At 30.2% G+C, this 19,907-nt stretch overlaps 2 protein-coding genes across 6 annotated transcripts; both read left to right on the forward strand.

Moving 5' to 3' along the window:
- Positions 1-6,147: 6,147 nt before the first annotated feature.
- Positions 6,148-9,247, forward strand: LOC108321239 (malate synthase, glyoxysomal). Its single transcript, XM_017552934.2, has 4 exons — positions 6,148-6,600; positions 7,060-7,385; positions 7,837-8,167; positions 8,415-9,247. Exons 1-4 carry the CDS (start codon positions 6,253-6,255, stop codon positions 9,078-9,080), a joined length of 1,671 nt encoding a protein of 556 aa, XP_017408423.1. The 5' UTR covers positions 6,148-6,252; the 3' UTR covers positions 9,081-9,247.
- A 2,432-nt stretch (positions 9,248-11,679) lies between these two features.
- Positions 11,680-16,225, forward strand: LOC108346449 (cyclin-dependent kinase G-2). 5 transcript variants are annotated; one of them, XR_008246103.1, is made up of 8 exons: positions 11,680-11,794; positions 12,173-13,466; positions 13,595-13,730; positions 13,840-13,928; positions 14,043-14,154; positions 14,248-14,351; positions 15,140-15,199; positions 15,382-16,225. XR_008246103.1 is itself a non-coding variant. In XM_052870823.1 (6 exons), the coding sequence occupies exons 2-6, from the start codon at positions 12,547-12,549 to the stop codon at positions 14,344-14,346; spliced, it is 1,356 nt and encodes a 451-aa protein (XP_052726783.1). In that variant the 5' UTR covers positions 11,680-11,794; positions 12,173-12,546; the 3' UTR covers positions 14,347-14,663. The 5 variants fall into 5 exon arrangements, 2 of the variants coding, with proteins under 2 accessions (XP_052726783.1, XP_017441020.2); XR_008246094.1 differs by having other exon boundaries at positions 11,698-13,466; XM_052870823.1 differs by lacking the exons at positions 15,140-15,199; positions 15,382-16,225 and having other exon boundaries at positions 14,248-14,663.
- The last annotated feature ends 3,682 nt before the right edge of the window (positions 16,226-19,907 follow it).

Consider the following 19,907-nt stretch of genomic DNA (forward strand, 5'->3'; position numbering starts at 1 on the left):
GCTTGCGGCACGAACCGAGAACAAAAGAAGATGTAGAAATTGAGTGAAGAGAAGATGAAGGTGGGTGCTCGTGCTCCCCTAATCCGCTTCTAGTGAGAGAAGAAGAGTCTCAGGATTGACTTTTGTCCGAGAGAAAGAATGAACAAAGAAAGGAGAAGAACCCAAAACTGGGTTTGGCCGTGAAGGAAGAGAACCCCTAATCAGCCCTAAATCACATTTTCCCCAAATTAAAAAACCCTATCCTAATAAAACACCATGTCTTCTATAAGTCAGTTACACGTCAGTACGCAAAAAATAATATATTGACACATTGCCAATAACTAGTGCCAGATCATCAACTCATCAACTCCGTTTGGTTATACTTAACGGAAGGGATAAATTAGATGTAAATTTTACTAACTATGGACATATTCTAAACACTTTTAAAAATAGGGACTGAATTGACATTGTCCAGCAAAAGTGGGGACCAAAGAGGGTATTAAACCTTTTTAAAAGTATACCTAAATAATTATGCCCATATACTAAAAAATATTAATAACATTATTTAAATTTATTACAAAATTAAAAAGAAAACATTATTCACAAACATTAAGTTTTATTTTAGCGTTAATTTATATTTTATTTTAAATAGTTTTAATCATTTAAAACTATTGAGAAATTAGTAATTTTTTAAAAAATAACACCGCATTGTAATTAGAAATAAGATTTAATCATTTCGGAGGTCTCTATTTGTGTAGATTTGTATCAATTAAGTCCGCGTATTTTTTTATTTCAATTAGGTTCTTATTTCTGTAAAATTGAGTCAATTTTAACCTTGCGGTCAATTAGATCGGATGTAAGACCTATGAAAAATATTGACCTTAATAGTAACAATTTTATTACTAGTAGTAATAAATTTCTTTGTGAATGGAAAATATAATTAATAAGCTTATATAAATAAAATGTGATAGCCGATGATTGATGAGAGAGGGGATTAATGATGGGAGTTTTAGCTACTGAAAATTTATAATGATGTTGATGTTTTTTTTATAAATTAATGACATTAATGTATAATCGGAAAACGATAATTTTTTTAATAAATAAAATGAAAATTTTTCCCGTAATACTCCGATAAGGGGTGTTACACTGGTGGTGGGTCTCTGGGCACCACCAGGCCAACCGACTACCTACAAACTACCAAGCCGACCACTAGACCGAGTGGCCGACCACGTCTAAATTGTTTTCCACTCCTACTTAAAATAAATTCACGTAATGAGATCTCACCGTGTCATGTGCTTATTAATTGCTAGCTCAGCATGTCACCAAGCAACAAATTTAATGTCGTCCATAGCAATTAATGATAAGGTTATAATTGACTCAATTTTACATAAAAATGACCTAATTGGGACAAACAAAAATACGAGTATCTAATTGACACGAATATACACAAATAAAGACCTCCAAAATGATTAAACCTAGAAATAACTATTTAATACACTATTTAATTATTACATAATTATAAAACTTGTTTAAAAACATAAAATACTATTTAATAGTAATTAAAAATTATAAAACTTGTTTAAAAATATAAAATACTATTTAATAGTAGTATATTATTCACGGGTGCAATATATGGGAAAAGACAACATACACTGCACAAGAGCATTAACATCCAAAGCAATTTGATTCCATTCAATATGATAAAGCTTTGAAGAAAGTGCACATTTTTTTAGGGTCCACACATCTCCTTGTCACCCCAACATTGATTATGATTGTAAACAATATTACAACTTTAATTCATAGATGATATTTATCATAGATAATATCTATCCAGCTTTTATTGTCAAATCAACAAAAAACAAATGATAATATCTATCCAGCTTTTATCATCGAATAAAAATTATAGTACATTTTCAACTTATTAATTAAACATTTCATGTATTATCGTTCCTTTTATTATAAGTATATAATTGGAAATTATTAATTGATATTATTTTATTTTAAAGATTAAATATGTTTTTGTCTATGAAAACTAAACTTAGTTTGTATTTAAAAATTTAATTTTATCTAGTCTTTTAATTATAGAAACAGATTTTTCAACTAATATTAAAAAAATTATTAAATACTATAAATAATTCAAATGTTATTATAAAATACATTTAAAATGTTAAATAAATTTAATAAAATTTAGTTATAGTAATTAAATTCACACATTTTTAAAATTATAATACTAAATTATATTTATATTTTTGAAAAAAACTAATGCTAATTTTTATTGAAAGTTAAAAAATAAAATACTTACATAAATTTAAATATTGTTAAGTGTTGGGGACAAGTGGTTTCCTCTACCCTCAATCTAATGTGATGTCTAATTGATTAACAATTTATGTTCGTATGTTTGTTATAAAATAGTTAATAGTAAAATTTTGATACAATTTGTTAGTTTAAAATCAATTTTTAATTCATAATTAAATTCTTTTACAAAATTTAACCGTAAAAGTTTAAATAAAGTTATATTATTTGATATTTTACTACAATTTTATTATTACCACTTGGTAGAGGAGAGGAGTCATTGGCATAAAAAGAACATAAAAAAACAAAATTCATAACTTAGAGTACATTTAAACAATGGTTATTACAAAAATTAGTTTATATTTTTATGTTTTTAGGTTTCGGACATTCTCTTAAAAATTAGTTTGTTTTTTTAATGTTTGAGTTTTCTTTTAGTAGATTTTTTTAAACTTATGTATTTATATATAAAAATATCAGGATGTAAACATTTTTAATTGAATATTGAACTTTATTTTATTAAAGAGATAGTTTTCTTTGTTCTTGACTTAGATTTTAGGTTCTTATCATCTATTGACATTTTTTTGTAACGAATTACTTATCAATATTATTGATTGTGACATTTCTATTATGGGTTCTTATAAAAGAATGATGTTTTGTGATGAATTTTTTTATATATCAATTTAGTAGATTGTGACATATATAATTTCGATCTATTTTTATTTTTCATTTAATTTTTATATTTAAGAAGAGATTTAAAATAAATAAATAAAACGATGGTAATATTTTTTTTATAAGATCGAATATCACCTGGGGGTATGGGGGAGACTGGGCATGTTGTCTGTGTCTTTAGGAAAGTGACATATAGGCTGACACAATTAGCATTTCGCATCTGGGAAGAAGAGGATGAAGTTGTCAAATAAAACACGAACTTCACTTCTCAACAAACCACCTTAAAATATATAAAAAAACCAACAATTGTTATTTTCAAAACGATAACGAAACTTTGACAATATTTATTTTTACAACATTTTAATATCATTTACGTGATTGGTCTATGTTTGTGTTTATGATTATTATTATTGACTCTGAAGTAATTTTGAACCAATCATATAATAACACATAGATTATGTTAAAATGTTGTTAAAAAAATATTATCAAAGTATCATTATATTTTTTAAAATGATAAAAATTGAAGTAATATTACTCATGTTTTGGAATATAACTAAGATCACTCTATTTTATTTTTTTATTTTTGATCACTTTGTTTTGTTGATTTTTTTCATTGATTTTATTTGTCTTTGAATTCTTTACTCTCCCTTCTAAAATAATAATTTTTTCAACAACAATTTTACATAACTTATTTTCTAATATTAACAGATGATAAATAAGGTAGGTCTACAAAGATAAAATTTAGTAGCAAGCTTTGTAACATTATTTTCTTTTTCACGGCATTTATAATTGAGTGAAAATTATATTAATTTAATTAAATATGTAAGGCTTTTATTCTTAATTTAGTAAATATATTTTCCAAATTAGTAAAAGTGTATTAGAAACACAGTGTTGGTATGAATAATAAAATTCTTTAAAAAGTACTTGCATTATTGGGTTTGTCATCAACGTTGCTACTGTTCCAAACCTTAAAAAAACTAAGTAGTGAAAAAAAAAAAATCATGGATCTTAGTCTATTTTAAACATAAAATACGTTAACTGCTGTTAATGATTAATTAATTAATTTTATGGCTATAAAATATTGAGTGGAGGGAGAGAATTTTCACAAGATTTGGAGGGGGAGTGCGTGTATATAAAAGAAAACAGAACGATGAAAAATAATTGGATAACAAATTATCATATATAATAATATAAAAAGGAATATAATAAGTATAAAATATTGAATTTTTTACAAGGAAAAAATAAACTAAATGATATATATATATATTGATTTTTTTTGTCTAAATTTGTTTTTCAATTTTACTTTTTAAATATTTTTTTTGAATTAAATAATTATTTTATTAATTTTATGGTTTAAGTGACTATTTCTTTAAATTTTAACCATTTTTTCATTTGATTTTTTTAACTTAACATTTTTTACAAAACGATTACCTACAAAATAAATAAAAATTATAATGAAATTATGAAAATTATTTATATTTAATTTTATAATAATAATAACAATAAATTTTATTATCATTAAAAAAAAAGTGAATACATATATGCAGATGTGTTTTCACTAGTTAAAAGTAAAATAATTCAACACAAAGTGTATTACTTGTTTTAATATATATTTTATTTTTAATTAACTATTATGTACCTATATTTGTATTAATTTATGTTTGAATTAACTTAGTAATTTTTTATTAACGTTAATTTTATTTGTAAGCATTAATGTATCAGGATTTAAGTTATTTTTTTATCTCTAAGTCTTTGTTCGTTTGAGGTTAATTTACTTGTCCGATGAAATGTGAAGACGGATTTCAGATTATTGTTGTGTTTAGATTTGTGCCCATTTGAAAGCCCGAATTTGCAGGATAAAAGAATTTTCCATTCTCTCATCTATGCGCAGATTTGCAAGGATTTCTCAGCATTTACAATTTCATCCCTTGAATATAGTGTGTTTCATGACTAAAATGATTTACAGGCTGAAATAATAATAATAATAATAATATTAATAATAATAATAATAGTAATAAAATAATGATAATAATAAAATAATAATAATAATAATTAATGTTAATTTTTTACTTTTTATAAACACTTTTACAATTAAATATAATATTAACCGTTATCATTTTATTTCATTTTAATAATTAGGGGCATTGTGGTAATCTTTAATTTCTACCAATTAAACAAAAACTTTTATCCTTCACATTAATCAAATCTTACACTAATTTTCATAAACTTTACTTACAAATTCAATCTCATTTACCTCCAAATTCACTTAAACAAACAATAATTAATTCACCTTCAAATCTCCTCAAATTCATCAGTCACTCTTCCCAATTCCTCTTCTTTAAGTGAACACACCCTAAAGCTCTTCTTTTTTTCCTTTTCTTCCCATCACCTTCTTCTTTCTTCCACCTCTGGCCAACGTCTCCCACCTTTCAACTCCATATTCTTCTTTCTCTCTTTCTTCTTCATCTTCCACCATCATTTTTTTTTCTTTTTTTTTCTCTTTTCACCACTTTTTCCTTTTTCTCTTTCTTTCAAAGTTTCTATGATTCATTAATTGTTATTTAAACTTGAATTGAAGTTGAAAACGAAAAATGAATATAAAAAAAACAATTAAAGGAGAGTGAGAAACAAATTAGTAACTAAGACGTTTTGATTTGTACTTTTAAAAGATACATAGTCATATAAAATGTTTATAACTTATACAAGATTAAAATATACCAACGAAAAAAACACAAAAGGGTGCAATTCTGTTTTCAAATTTATCAAAATGATACAATTTAAAAAATATTAAAATTGTGTCAACTTTGTACAATTTTATTGTGGAGAAGTCCTTCCAATTGGATATGATTTTAACTGAAGTTATACTAAGCCACGATTTTAAATTATATCATAATACTACTAACAAATTGACACAACTTTAACTAAAATTAAAAAAAAAATACAACACACAAAATTGTATTAAACTGATAGAACTTCAATTTATATCATAATATACTAATTGTACTGTGCTAACACAACTTTAATTAAAATTTTAAAAAATTATAACATCTTAAAATCGTCCAAAGTGAGCATCACTTCTTAATCAATTCATACCAAGATAACTTTTTAAGAATTTGCACTATTTTAGTAAATTTGAAAAATAAAGTTGCAATATACCAACAATGATTATACAGATTAAAACGAAAATTTAATTCAAGGTGTACGGAGGAAATGATTTATAGACCTAATTGCGACCTTGCTTTTTGCTCACATGCCATATTCTACTTTCAGAAGAGAAATATCTAGCCACCGTTGCAGGAAGAAAGAAAGGCCATGACTGAATCTTACTATGATGTACCAGATGGAGTTGATATTCTGGGAAGATATGATGAAGAGTTTGCAATAATCCTGAAAAAAGATGCTTTGAAATTTGTTGCAGACCTGCAACGTGAGTTCAGGAGTGATATCAAGTATGCACTAGAGAAGAGAAAAGAGGCCAAAAAGAGGTACAATGAAGGGGCTCTTCCGGGTTTTGATCCTGCCACCAGCCACATAAGGGAAGAGGAATGGGTATGTGCTCCTGTTCCACCAGCTGCTGCAGATAGGAAAGTGGAGATCACTGGCCCTGTTGACAGAAAGATGGTCATCAATGCCCTTAACTCTGGAGCTAAAGTCTTTATGGTTAGCACATTTACACTCTACACTACTATGCCTCTGATTTCAACCAAAGTTGTTAATCCATATTTAAGTTTAGAGTTTAGACATAACAAAGAACATTATAAAACTTTGTGTACACTTCCGTCTCAAGTCTAAAACTTTTATCACTTCTGTTGACTGTGCTTTTATATTTTTAATTGTACCGATTTGAGTTTTTTAAGTTTTATGTCATTTTCTAATAAAATTTCATGCTGAAGACATCGTGGCCAGACGGAGGGACCTAATTATAAAGAAGGGAGACTTCAAGATTTAATTGAGATGGTTAGAAACTTGAAAGATTAAAAATCTGCATTCAGAATAAAGAACTATAACCAAGAGTGTAATCAAGTCTTATATTTTTTTCAATTGTTAAAGGGTTTATTGAATTTGGTTTATACCGGAACCATAGCACTGAAAGTTGTTAATGTTTTTGTCATTTCTAAGGCTGATTTTGAGGATGCACTGTCACCCAGCTGGGAAAATCTCATGAGCGGCCAAGTGAACTTGAAGGATGCTTTGGATGGGACCATAAGTTTCCATGACAAAGTCAGAAACAAGGTTTACAAGCTCAATGAACAGACAGCAAAGCTTTTTGTGCGACCAAGAGGTTGGCACCTACCCGAAGCACATATTTTGATTGATGGTGAACCTGCAACTGGTTGCCTGGTTGATTTTGGCCTATACTTCTACCACAATTACTCAGCATTTCGACGCACTCAAGGTGCTGGTTTCGGCCCTTTCTTTTATCTTCCCAAAATGGAGCATCCAAGGTAAGGACTGTGTTATGCAGTCATGACACGAGCCAAAGAACAACGCTATTTCTGTTAGTAATTTCATAAGTTGGTTTTAGTATGATACACGCAAGGAAAAAATTTGAAGGAAATTCTTTAGTTGGTGTTATTTTGTTATTAAAATTACAGTTTCATTTCGATTGTCATCACAATAAAGGTATGCATGAAAGATCAGCAGCAAGACAAATTTCTAATTCTGATTGAAGAAAAACACCAAAGAACTTGTTCATGTCGAAGAAAAAAACGACCGAATAGTCCTAAAACATGTTCAAAACTCAATGAACCCTCTTATGCATGATCTAGGGTGTCCAAAGGGATTACAAACTATTATATGGAGGTCAACACATCCTTAATCGGATGGTCCAGCAGGACCAGCATTTATAGAACTCTGTATTAAGGAATTGTAATATGACAACCTTGTGATTGACAGGGAAGCTAAGATATGGAACAGCGTGTTTGAGAAGGCTGAGAATGTAGCAGGCATCGAAAGAGGAAGCATAAGGGCGACGGTTCTGATAGAAACCCTTCCTGCAGTGTTTCAAATGAATGAAATTCTGTATGAGTTGAAGGACCACTCTGTGGGTCTGAACTGTGGGCGTTGGGATTACATTTTCAGTTATGTGAAGACCTTCCAAGCTCACCCAGATCGCCTCCTACCAGATAGGGTGCAGGTTGGCATGACTCAACACTTCATGAAAAGCTACTCTGATCTCCTCATCAGGACCTGCCACAGGCGCGGTGTGCATGCTATGGGAGGAATGGTATGTAATGGAACTACTCTAGTTCACCACCGTTAACGTGAATAGTTATTCTTAAGCAGTTCGAACTTTTAAGTGTCTGTTTGGTTTTTGTGGTACTTTTTAGGAATGATATGTAATTGAACTACTTTGGTTTCTGCATTATGCTTTAGTTTACCAATGAATAATTACAAACTCTGATTCTATTTTATTTCTTTTTTAAAACTTGTACGTAGAAAATGTGTCTGATAAAGTTGAAATTGTCCATCAGGCAGCTCAGATTCCAATCAAGGATGACCCAGTGGCTAATGAGGCAGCACTGGAACTTGTAAGGAAGGACAAGCTGAGGGAAGTGAAAGCGGGGCACGATGGAACTTGGGCTGCACACCCTGGTCTCATTCCGGCCTGCATGGAGGTTTTCAACAACATCATGAGCAATGCTCCTCACCAGATAGAGACAGTGAAACGCGAAGATGCTGCAAACATAACTGAAGAAGATCTCTTGCAGATACCAGTAGGAGTCCGAACCGAGGAAGGTCTCCGGTTAAACACAAGGGTGGGGATTCAGTACTTGGCAGCATGGCTGAGTGGAAGCGGTTGCGTGCCTCTTTACAACCTGATGGAAGATGCTGCGACTGCTGAGATTAGCAGGGTGCAGAACTGGCAGTGGCTCAAGTATGAAGTGGAACTCAATGGGGATGGAGTTGGAGAGAAAGTGAACAAAGAGCTTTTTGATAGAGTGGTTGAAGAAGAGATGGGTAGGATTGAAAAGGAAGTGGGAACAGAGAAGTTCGAGAAGGGAAACTACAAGGAGGCTTGTAAGATCTTTGCTCGCCAATGTACATCCCCAGAACTTGATGATTTTCTCACTCTGGAAGCCTATGATTACATAGTCCTGCATCGCCCTAAGGAAGGAACCTTCAAAACTTTGAACTGAGAAAGAGGTTGGTTCATTGTGCCTAGTGGTTGGGTCATTTGGATTCTGTATTGTGTACTTTACGTTGTTGATGTGAAAAAAATCGCAAGGGAACGATTTTCACAGGATTTCATGTTTGACTTGGTGATCCTTATTTGATAAAAAGGGAAATGTTTTTCGTTTTATTACATAGTGAGAGTTCAGCCTTCTTCTAAAATTGTGTCAAACTACAAAATGTGCTATTTTGGATTTGCTATCTCGCTCTTGCTGAGTGTCTGGCTGAAGTCTAGTAAGAGGCTCAGAGCATGAAAATTTTAAATTTTGGTGGTGCAACATAATGAAAATAAAGTTGATGTGAAGATAAGATATCATATATGGAATTAGTGAAAGTTGATGCATTGGTTTTTAATGTAATGTTATTATTATTGTAGATGTAACTTTTTTGTTAAAAAAAATAATTAAGAAAATAAAAAATAAGTATTCCTTAAAAATTATTAATCATGTTAAGTGTACTACATGGTCAGACGGTCATGCAAATAAGATTGAATGGAAGAGGCCATTAGAAGGGGACGATCGAAGCCACCCTGTCCCCAGTAGTCAACATCTCTAAACTACACTTTAGATCAAGATTATTGGTAAGCGTTATTTAGTAGGTAATGAGTCTTGATTGGGTAGTGATTAGGGTTTCACTAATCTCAGACTCATCTTGAAACCTATAAACAGTGGTCAAAGGTAACAAGGTAGGTGATTGTATTTATTACAAATTTAAGACTTTGTTGTGACCTTGATCGAATTAATTACTGACTTGAGCGTTGAAGTGCCTTTTGATAGGTACTTCGAACCGTTTGGAGTGAAAGAAGGAAAGATTTTGACTAAGGACATTCAGAGTTACCTAAGCTGACTTGGAGAAAGTGTAGAAGATCCTCGGCCCTACATCTAAAACATTTTGGCGTCCACTGTGGGGCCCGAGTGATCCAGAAGAAGACCCAATGGTGATCACGAGAAACATGAGCTCATAAAACCCGATAAAAATTATCAGAGTTCTACAACAATCTGAAGATGCAACAACAGTATGAGGGAGAGTTGGCCGCCCAGAGAGCGGAGAATACAGCAAGGGCTGCCCGGGAGAATAATACTACATCCTTCCTAACACCTTTCTCAAATTCTCTTAATATTACACATTATTTTTGTAAGAGTTAAATATGTTTGTAGTCTTTAAATTTAGACGTAAAATTAAAATTTGTCCATGTCTCAAACTTTTATATAATTTAATTTCTATACTTAAAAAATGAAAAAAATATAATCTTTCCAATTAAACTGTTATTTTTTTAACATCAAACAAAGTTTTAGGTTATGTTTGAGCTATTTACTTCGTTCTACATGTTTAAACTTAAATACTAGTTTTGAACATTATTTAATACATAAAAAATATTAGCATAATTGAGTTAGAAAGATAATATCCATTTATTTTTAAACTGACAACTAAAATGCATTAAGAACAAATTTAAATTTTACATCTAAGTTTAAGAAACTATAAACACATTTAACTTTTTCTTTTAATTATACACATAATTATTTTCTTCATTATTCATTCACATGCCAAAGTTGTCTTAGCATTTTTCAAAACTTTTCCATTCCCGAGTCCTTCAAGCATATCAAACATGAAGATTTAACTTATTTCTCACTCAATCAACAATTAAATCAAATAAAAGTTAAGAATCACACCTAATACCAAATATTTTCATTTTAAAACAATTCAAACAAGATCATCACTCTATTAGTTGTACTTCAACCAAATATACACAATAATAAACTTATCAAAATCAAATAGAAATGAACATCATCACATGGTGTGTAATGTGGAGTTTAATTATATTTCAAATTGTTCTGTATTTCTTTATTTGATCTTTACATATTGAAAGATATGAAATTTTATAATTAATGCAAGATAATGTTATAATTATATAAAATGATAAGTACATTAAAATAATAAAATAAGATAATGAATCAAAATAACAGTTATGTTATTATATATACAAGTTTTAAGTATAAAAATAATTTAATGAAAATTCAATTATAAAAGCATATACTTACAAAAGACTTTGAAGTTAATTAAGTTTATTCTCTACATATAATTAATACTTTTACAATATTTATACAACTCCTTTTCATTTTTAGTTTGTTATTTTTATTATCTTTAATCCGTATATAGATTTTTAAATATTTTGATTAAACTGAAAATAAAATAAATCTTAGAAATGGAAATTCACATAATAAAATCTGATTGGTTTAAATCTAAAATATTATTGTGTTAAAAATCTAAAAAGATAACTTATGTAATAAATCCTATAAATGAAATCTAAAATATTATAATCCATATTTTAAATTGAGATAAGTTTATATTCATCATCAAAATTTCAAATAATTTAACTGTAATTAGAATAAAGAAAATAAATATTGTACTACTAAATCCTTGGAGATAAATTAAAATTGAACAATATCATCAATTAGTTTAATTGATAGTGAGAAGAAAACGGTAAAACGCGTGAAAATCCAGCAAATAATTGATAGGATCGCCGCCTCTTTTGAAAGGGGAGACACACTCTATCGTTTTTTATTATTTAAGTGGGTAAAGCCCAAAGGAATCTCACAATAAACGCGTCAAGGAAGGCGGCTTCTTTCGTCTCTGTCTTCTGCTTCGGCTTTTCTCCTTTCGCTTGATTTTCGTGTCGCCGGTAAGGCAATTCGATACCTCTGAACCCTAACGAGACGCAGCCACCGTTTAGGGTTTCGATCATCCATTCATTCTTCCTTGTTTCCTTTGCCTGATTGCTTCCGTGTGGTTTCATTTCCATCTTACGTTTCAATTCTGTTGATTCTATCGAGGAAGCGCTTGAGAAAATTATATTTGATTTTTGTCATGTGCGTTTCTCTTGATTAGGGTTTGTGAATCTTTTAAAAAAAATTGAATTATACGTTCTGTTATTTTGGGGAGGGTTAGGGTTTCGAAAATTTGGGATTATTGAGGATTTCGGTTTGAAATACATTTTTCTTGGATTCTAAATTGCTTATTGAGAGGAATTGTGCTTGTGCTTGTCAATCGATGGCGGCAGGGCGAAAAAGTGTTCCGCTCAAAGGGGAATTTTTCAAATACAGTTCAACAAAGAGGTCCGATCACTATAAGAATGGCTCTTTCGGCGTGGAAGAGGGTGGATCTCGCAGCCATCACTTTGCTCGTTCCCATGAGCCTCGTGGTGGGAAAGAGGAGAGAGAGCAAGGTGAGATCTGTGTTGAAGATGAGGAATATGAGGTTGCTTTGCCACCGCCACAGAAGAAAAGGAAGTTTTCTCCAATCGTATGGGACCTAGCAGAGAAGGAAGAAAGAATTTCGTCTGAGAGTAAGATCTCGGATACTGTTGCTCTGTCTCCTCCTCGTCCATCTGTACTGAGCACTCCTGGAGCCAACGATCCTGGTTCAGATGTCCTTATGGATGAATCTTTGCCAGATTCTCGAAGCTATAGACAGGATGTGGAGGAAGAGAAGGATGTGCAAGAATGGACTATCAGAAAGTCAAGATGGGCTACTGATGATGGTCCCTCACCCATGGCTGCTGATGATAAATTCAATCATGTCAAAGGCAGCTCCAGTCCTGAAATTGGTGAATTCCATCGCGGTGGATCTTCAGAAAGCACCGTCACTAGATCGTCAGGAAGCACGGGGAGAGATCAATATCTTGGACTTTCTACTGATGACGCCGATTCTGAAAGGGATTTCCATATAGACCCCGTGGTCGATGTTGAGGGACCAAGTGACGTTGGTGATTGTCCATCGGATTCTGAAGAGAGTGATGGATTGAAGCAAGTGCAGAGAAATATAAATATGCTTCACAGTTGCAGAAGTGTGTGCGAGTTTGAGATGATTAAGAAAATAAATGAAGGAACTTATGGTGTTGTCTATAAAGCTAGGGATAAGAAAACTGGAGAATTAGTCGCGTTGAAGAAGGTGAAGATGAATATAGAGAGGGATGGCTTTCCGATGTCATCCTTGAGGGAAATAAACATTCTCTTGTCTTTTAACCATCCCTCCATTGTGAATGTTAAAGAAGTAGTTGTAGATGATTTTGACGGTACTTTTATGGTAATGGAATACATGGAGTATGACCTCAAGGGAATGATGGAGGTTAAGAAACAGCCTTTTAGCATTAGCGAAATTAAATCCTTGGTAAAGCAACTTCTCGAAGGTGTCAAGTATCTTCATGATAACTGGGTTATCCATAGGGACTTGAAGTCATCAAACATTCTGCTGAACCATGACGGGGAGCTTAAAATATGCGATTTTGGGTTGTCGAGGCAGTATGGAAGCCCTCTGAAGCCATATACTCCTGTTGTGGTTACACTGTGGTACAGGTGAGTAGCATTATAATATTACTTTAGTTTTTATCGGAGTTATCTCTGTAGGTTTATATGATTTTTCATTTATATTGGTAGAGAAGTATATGCCGTAAACTCATGAATCGGTCTATTGGTTTGTGCAGAGCACCTGAACTTTTGTTGGGTGCTAAAGAATATTCAACAGCAATTGACATGTGGTCAGTGGGTTGCATAATGGCTGAATTAATTTCCAAGCAGCCTCTGTTCAGGGGTAAAAGTGAACTTGAACAACTTGATCAGGTTATTTTACTAAAATCAATTGAATTTTACTTTTTCATCACCCCATTTTTTCTACTACGTGAGAACTCTGCTGTCTAGTAACACTTCTGTCTTTGTCCACTGTCTGCAGATTTTTCGAACCCTGGGTACACCTGATGAGAAAATTTGGCCTGGATTATCCAAATTACCTGGGGCTAAAGCAAAATTTGTCAAGCAACCGTAAGCTTCTCTTCTTTTCATTTTTCTTTATTAGAATTCCATGTATGACTTATGGGTGATAATGCAGTTATACTTTGTCAACTGCGTTTGATTATAAGTTATTTAATATTTCAGGTTTAATATGTTAAGGAAGAAGTTTCCAGCTGCATCATTTACCGGTTTTCCAGTTTTATCGGAGCTGGGATTTGACTTGTTGAAGAAGCTTTTAACTTATGATCCCGAAGAGGTATATATTTTTCATTGAATAGTTTTTTATTGGTTTTCTGCAACATGAAGCTGAATAAAACATAATGTTTAAAACTTGTTTTACTTCTTGCAGAGGATAACTGCTGAAGATGCTCTCCTTCATGATTGGTTCTATGAAGCCCCTCCTCCCAAATCTGATTTCAAGCCTATTTTTCCTTCTTGGAGGTGCTAGGACAGGTACTCTTGCTGGATGTATGAAATACCAAGAACAATGCTATTTTTACTGCCATTGTTTCCAACTTTTTCTTACCCAGTTAATGATCATATACAAAGAATGATATATTGCAAGTGACAGCGTGATGGACTTGACTGGGCTATTGTTTACTTTATAAATTACAAGCGGCGGATGAATGTATATACCTGAGAAGGTATGATTAGCACTTGATTTTTTTCCCCTAGTGAAACTCAGTGTATATCTCTTGCTGGTGAAAATGATGTATATAATGTTTCAGGACAACTAATAGTTAATGATGAATATTTGCTCTGGTATGTTCTTATCCTGTATCATCTATTTCCGTTTTTTTTTTCTTTGGGTTTGCTTTAACCTTTTGGCTGCCCCATTTAAGGCTCGTTTGAACATAGTTGCGAAAATGGAATTATTTCAATATCTCGACTATTGTAAATTATATTTAGAATCGTTTATTCTTTTTTGAAGTTTATCGAAATATGATTACAAGATAAATAAATTCGTTTAAATATATACAAAATAAGGAATGAGAAATAACATTAGCTAAAAAAAATTAATTTAAGGAAAACAATAGAACATTCTACAAGTTATTGCCAAACATCTTTCATTTTCTAGGAAAAAAACAGCTGAAGTGATTTCAGCTGTTCTAAAGTTGCTGAACTAAATTGGGGCTGAAGTTGCCAAACATCTTTCATGTTCTTCTATTTTCTTCTACTAATTTTAAACCAGGAAATGATTCAAAAAACATTGGTTGCATTCATGCGCCAAGAATTTGTAGGTGTTGGATATGTAGAAAAATAATCAATAATCAATTCCCAGGGATATTCGTGGTCAGCAGGTAAACATTTTCAATTTCAAAGTTGATCCCTGAAATAAAATGATGATAGTGTGTGCTTGCTTTCTGGGGAGTGGTTGCCTAGCTTCCATGTTCTTGCCCTTTTTTCTGTAATAGGGTTTGCATTTCCCTAACCGGAATGCGTTTTTTTTTTTTAATTTAACAATACACGGGAATGAATCTAGGCGGCAGTGATTGCATTCTGGAAAAGGGGGTCACAAGGAAGCCGTGAGATATGGTGAAGATTGTGGAGCTCTGCAAGGCAGAGGTAGAGGTAGGTAGGTGATATTTGTGCTCCCCTGGCTCTGCTTTTGGTGGGTCGTATATGATGGTAATTTGATGAAATTCAATTAAAGGTAACATATTCCTTTATTTATTTATTATAGAGGATGAAAATTTCTTTGTAGTGAGGAGTTTTAATTTACTTTGTTCGTCTCAAATATGACACGTTCTCACGGTGTATACTGTCAGATATTATATCCAAGTATTAACTGACCTCGCAAGCGCTGAACACTGTTCTCACGGTGTCTGATTCACTCAATCTTTTCCTCTGGATTTTCAGTTCGAGGTGTAAAATTGAGGATGATGAAGATTTTATTGAGTACTTTTGGAGAGAGGAGGAAAAATAATTTTGAAATTAATAGTTTGATCCCTTATTTCTTTTCATATTTATATTATATTTTTAACCTAATATTTACCTATTTTATTACACTTCATTGTTTTTGTTTTATTAGGTTATTATTTTGTAATTTATTTCTCATTGCATATTCTGGTGAGTTTAATTTTCTTTCTGCTGATTTTTGGGTGGTGTTTTTCTCTATCGTGGTTGTCCTTGAAATGTTTAAATTGACACTATGTATGATGTCTTGCTTCATATAGTTTAGCTATTGAGCATGTTAAACGTCTTTTTATATTTCTGCAAAATTATTGTGAATAATACGACAGGTGACTAAAATGGATGGTTGTCTGGAAAGTGAAGATTAATGAACGGTTTTAAAAACAGGAATTAAAAGTTTTTTGATTATATTATTTTGGCGGCTAATTTGAGATTTAGTATTTCGAAAATATCAAAATAGAGAGCCACAATTCAACTTCCTATTAAATACATTAACAACTTGTGTCCTTTAGACAAGGAGCTTGATTAAATATCAAATTGGTAGTATTTTAAATTAATTGAAAGCTTTAATTAAGTTTATAATAAATTAAAAAAAGTTTAATTGGTCTTTTGAAAGTTAAAAAAATATTTTTATTGACTGTCTGTTTTTTTTATAATAATTGAGTATTATTATTTAGTTTAATGTTTTTTAATTTTATAATAATAAGTTAATAAATATACATGTTGAATTATAATCTGTCTTTTTACACTAATATTAAAATATATTATCATTTTATCTCATTCTAAAAACCATAACACTAAAAATACATGACATTGTAATATTCGACCTTAGGAACTTATTAATATATCTAACATTGTCTTAAAGAAGTATTTGTTACTAGAGTTAGGAGATTTAATCTTTTTCAATCTTTAGAACTTTTGTATAAATGAATTGCACTCTACAACATTACCATGAGAAAACACTAGTATGTGTACTTCTGGAGTAAATTAGAAAAAAATGACTTTAGAAAATATAGATCAGCACACATACAAGTGGTCTTACTCTGTCAAGGTATTTTGAAAGAAGATTTAAAACTTACTGAGTTAATGTACATTGAAAGAAGATATAAAAATGTAGAAATAAATTTAAGATTTGGTGGTTGTCTCACAATTTTCATAACCAATTTCAACAATTACGTTTTCCCCTATCATCTTCTCCACCAACTCTTTCTCTTTGCTGTTTTCAAATAAAATTTGCCTAAGTTTTTCATAAAAATAATATTCGTGTTTTTCTACGTCATGATTCACATTAGCAATCATAACAAATTCTTTTCGTAGTTACGGCTTTGAATAAAATTAGTTACTCATTACAATCCTCATCTTTTTATTAACTCCATCTTATTTTTTCAGAACCACCTGATCCTAAATTCAGTTTTATGTTTGAAGTATTTTTTCAAATGTATCATCAACTTGAAGTAATACCATTTTTAGGGTCTATATTTATCGTAATCATTTTTCGCTTAATGGAACAAGATAATACAAATCATTAAATTAACAAAAAAATTAAATAAAGAAAATTCAATTACAAAATATGATATTTTTAAAAACTCAATATACTATAATAAGAACTCATTTTTTAATCTAAGACTTCAAACTTAATTAAACTTAATTCAAATCATAAAGTTTCATGATTAAAAGGCTTAGACTTTATTTTTTCTTTTCAAAAGATAAGAGGATTTAAACTTTGGTCTTTCTTTTTTTTTTTTTATCTCGCAATGCATGTCCATAATTTAAAATATAAATCCTAATCATTTAATACTGACTTGTATTAGTCATTTTTAAATAACATGAAAAATTTTAAGTAATTATACTCTTAGTATAAATGTTTTTCACGAAAAGTTTCGCGTTGTGAAATGTCAGTTTTATCAATATACATTATGATATAAAAAAATAATATTTCATAGTCGAGACAACTAATTATTATTATCCTGTAATGTTATTATCCTGTAATGTTATTTAGTCTAAACAATCGTATGACGACTTATCAATGATAGATGTAGATGCACATTCTTCTTTAGTTTGTTGAGAACTAAGGGGTTGGATAAGTATTCTTTTACTTTTGAAAAGGCTTCCTCAAATTCTATTGCCCATGAGAAAGAATTGTTTTTTCAAAGACGTTGGAAATTTCCTTGAAACGGAAACGAGTTACAACAATAATCCGTCAATTCTTGTATCTTTTGATGTTAGTCGGAATTTTAATGTTGATAATAATCTAACACTTCTTAAAAAGAAATTACAATGGTATAAATTCCAAATCTGAACACTAAATAAGAATTGGATAAAAATAAAAGAACTATATAAAATATTACATAATTACAAATAAATGAAATTTTGATTACAATTAAAGTATCTACTAATTTTGCAAATATTAATCACACAAAATTGATAAAGTTAAAAATATTTTTAAAATTATGAAAACAACAAATATTTAAGTTTAAAAGTATTTTAATGTCTCTGCTTTCCTTGTCAATATTCTAATGAAATATACATATTTTTTATATATGCTAATGAAGATTACAATACACCAATTTAACAAAGAAAAGTGATTAAACTATTAATAATTCAAATTTTAGATATATAATTTTTATCTTTTGAGTTTTAATATAAACAAAATTCATAATAATAACATAAATTATAATGCTAGAGTAAATAAAATGTCTTCATGATAAAATTATGTTTATGAAAATAAGATAGAAAATAAAAATAAATATATAAAAAATCATCAAAAACTGTATTTTACATAATAAAAATATTAAAAATAAGTAAAAATGATAAAATGTATCCTAAAAATGATTCAATACATCATTGAATGAACTTACATATAAGAAAAAAAAAACAATGTATAATTAAGAGTATACAAATTGAAGCTTTGTTCATTTTCAATGATGTATTTGAGAGAGAGTGAGTGAATTTGATAGAATTTGAAAAGTAAAATTGTGATGTTTTATTTTAAGAGATTTTGAGCTGTGAAAAGTAAAATGAGTTAAAGGTAAAGTTTGTGAAAAATAGTGATTAATAAGATGAATATGATAGATAAAAAATGTTTTAATAGATAAAAGTGTAAGAATACAACTTTGCCCTTATGATAAAAATTAATATATTATTATTATTGTTATTATTAATAAATATTATTATTATGTTTTTTTTTTTATTTTTACTATCGATTGTTGCTTATTTCTTGGGTTGTTGCTTCATCTTCTTCCTTCACAGACGAGAGAGCTTGGCGAAGCACGTGGCCTAATTGGCGCCATGCCATCTGCAAGCGTCTCACTAGATGTATATGTCGGCATTAATAGAGTTGGCAACAAAGACTGACGACATTGAGATAGGGTGAAGGAACGAAAATCAATTCCCAAAGGTAAAAATTGATTCTCTTTCTAGTTAATCGATTCCCATATGCCGAAATCAATTCTCCTCCTACCTCAATTGCTCACAAAAACTACATTTCTCTACTCTATGGATTCTTTCTCTTCCGAGAATAGCTACTTACCCCAGCACAGTGAAGCGACATACTTGGAATATCAAGGAAAAGCAAATGTTAATTGAGTAAATGTAACGTTTTTCTCTTCTAATAACGAAGTTAAAATTTCAGTCTCTCCCTCAAATCCATCATAACAAATAATGACAACCAACAAAAAGAAATAAAAGTAACACTCGTTCGCCTATCTACGTACGTATGCAAAACTGAATACATACTTAGATATACAAGAAAGTTTTCCTAATATTAAAGTCATAAGTTGTTTAGAGATATCAAAAATTGTTTTGGAAAAACAAAACAAAACAAAAATGTAAGATAAAAAAGAATAAAAAAGATAATTTTTTTATTAATTTATGTAATTGAAACTTGAAATGAGATTTAAGCATTCTGGTGAAAGAAAAAAGATAAACAAATAAATAAAGGTATTAAAGAAGAGTAAAAATAATCAAATATTTGATTCACTGAAATTAATAACATATTATTTGAACATAATCACAAATAAAAAGTAAACATATAATTAAATTATATATAATAAAAAGAAATACATTGAAGTTGTAAGTGAATTTTATGAAAATAGA

This window comes from Vigna angularis, chromosome 1 (assembly GCF_016808095.1).
Source record: "Vigna angularis cultivar LongXiaoDou No.4 chromosome 1, ASM1680809v1, whole genome shotgun sequence".
NCBI classification, from domain to species: domain Eukaryota; kingdom Viridiplantae; phylum Streptophyta; class Magnoliopsida; order Fabales; family Fabaceae; genus Vigna; species Vigna angularis.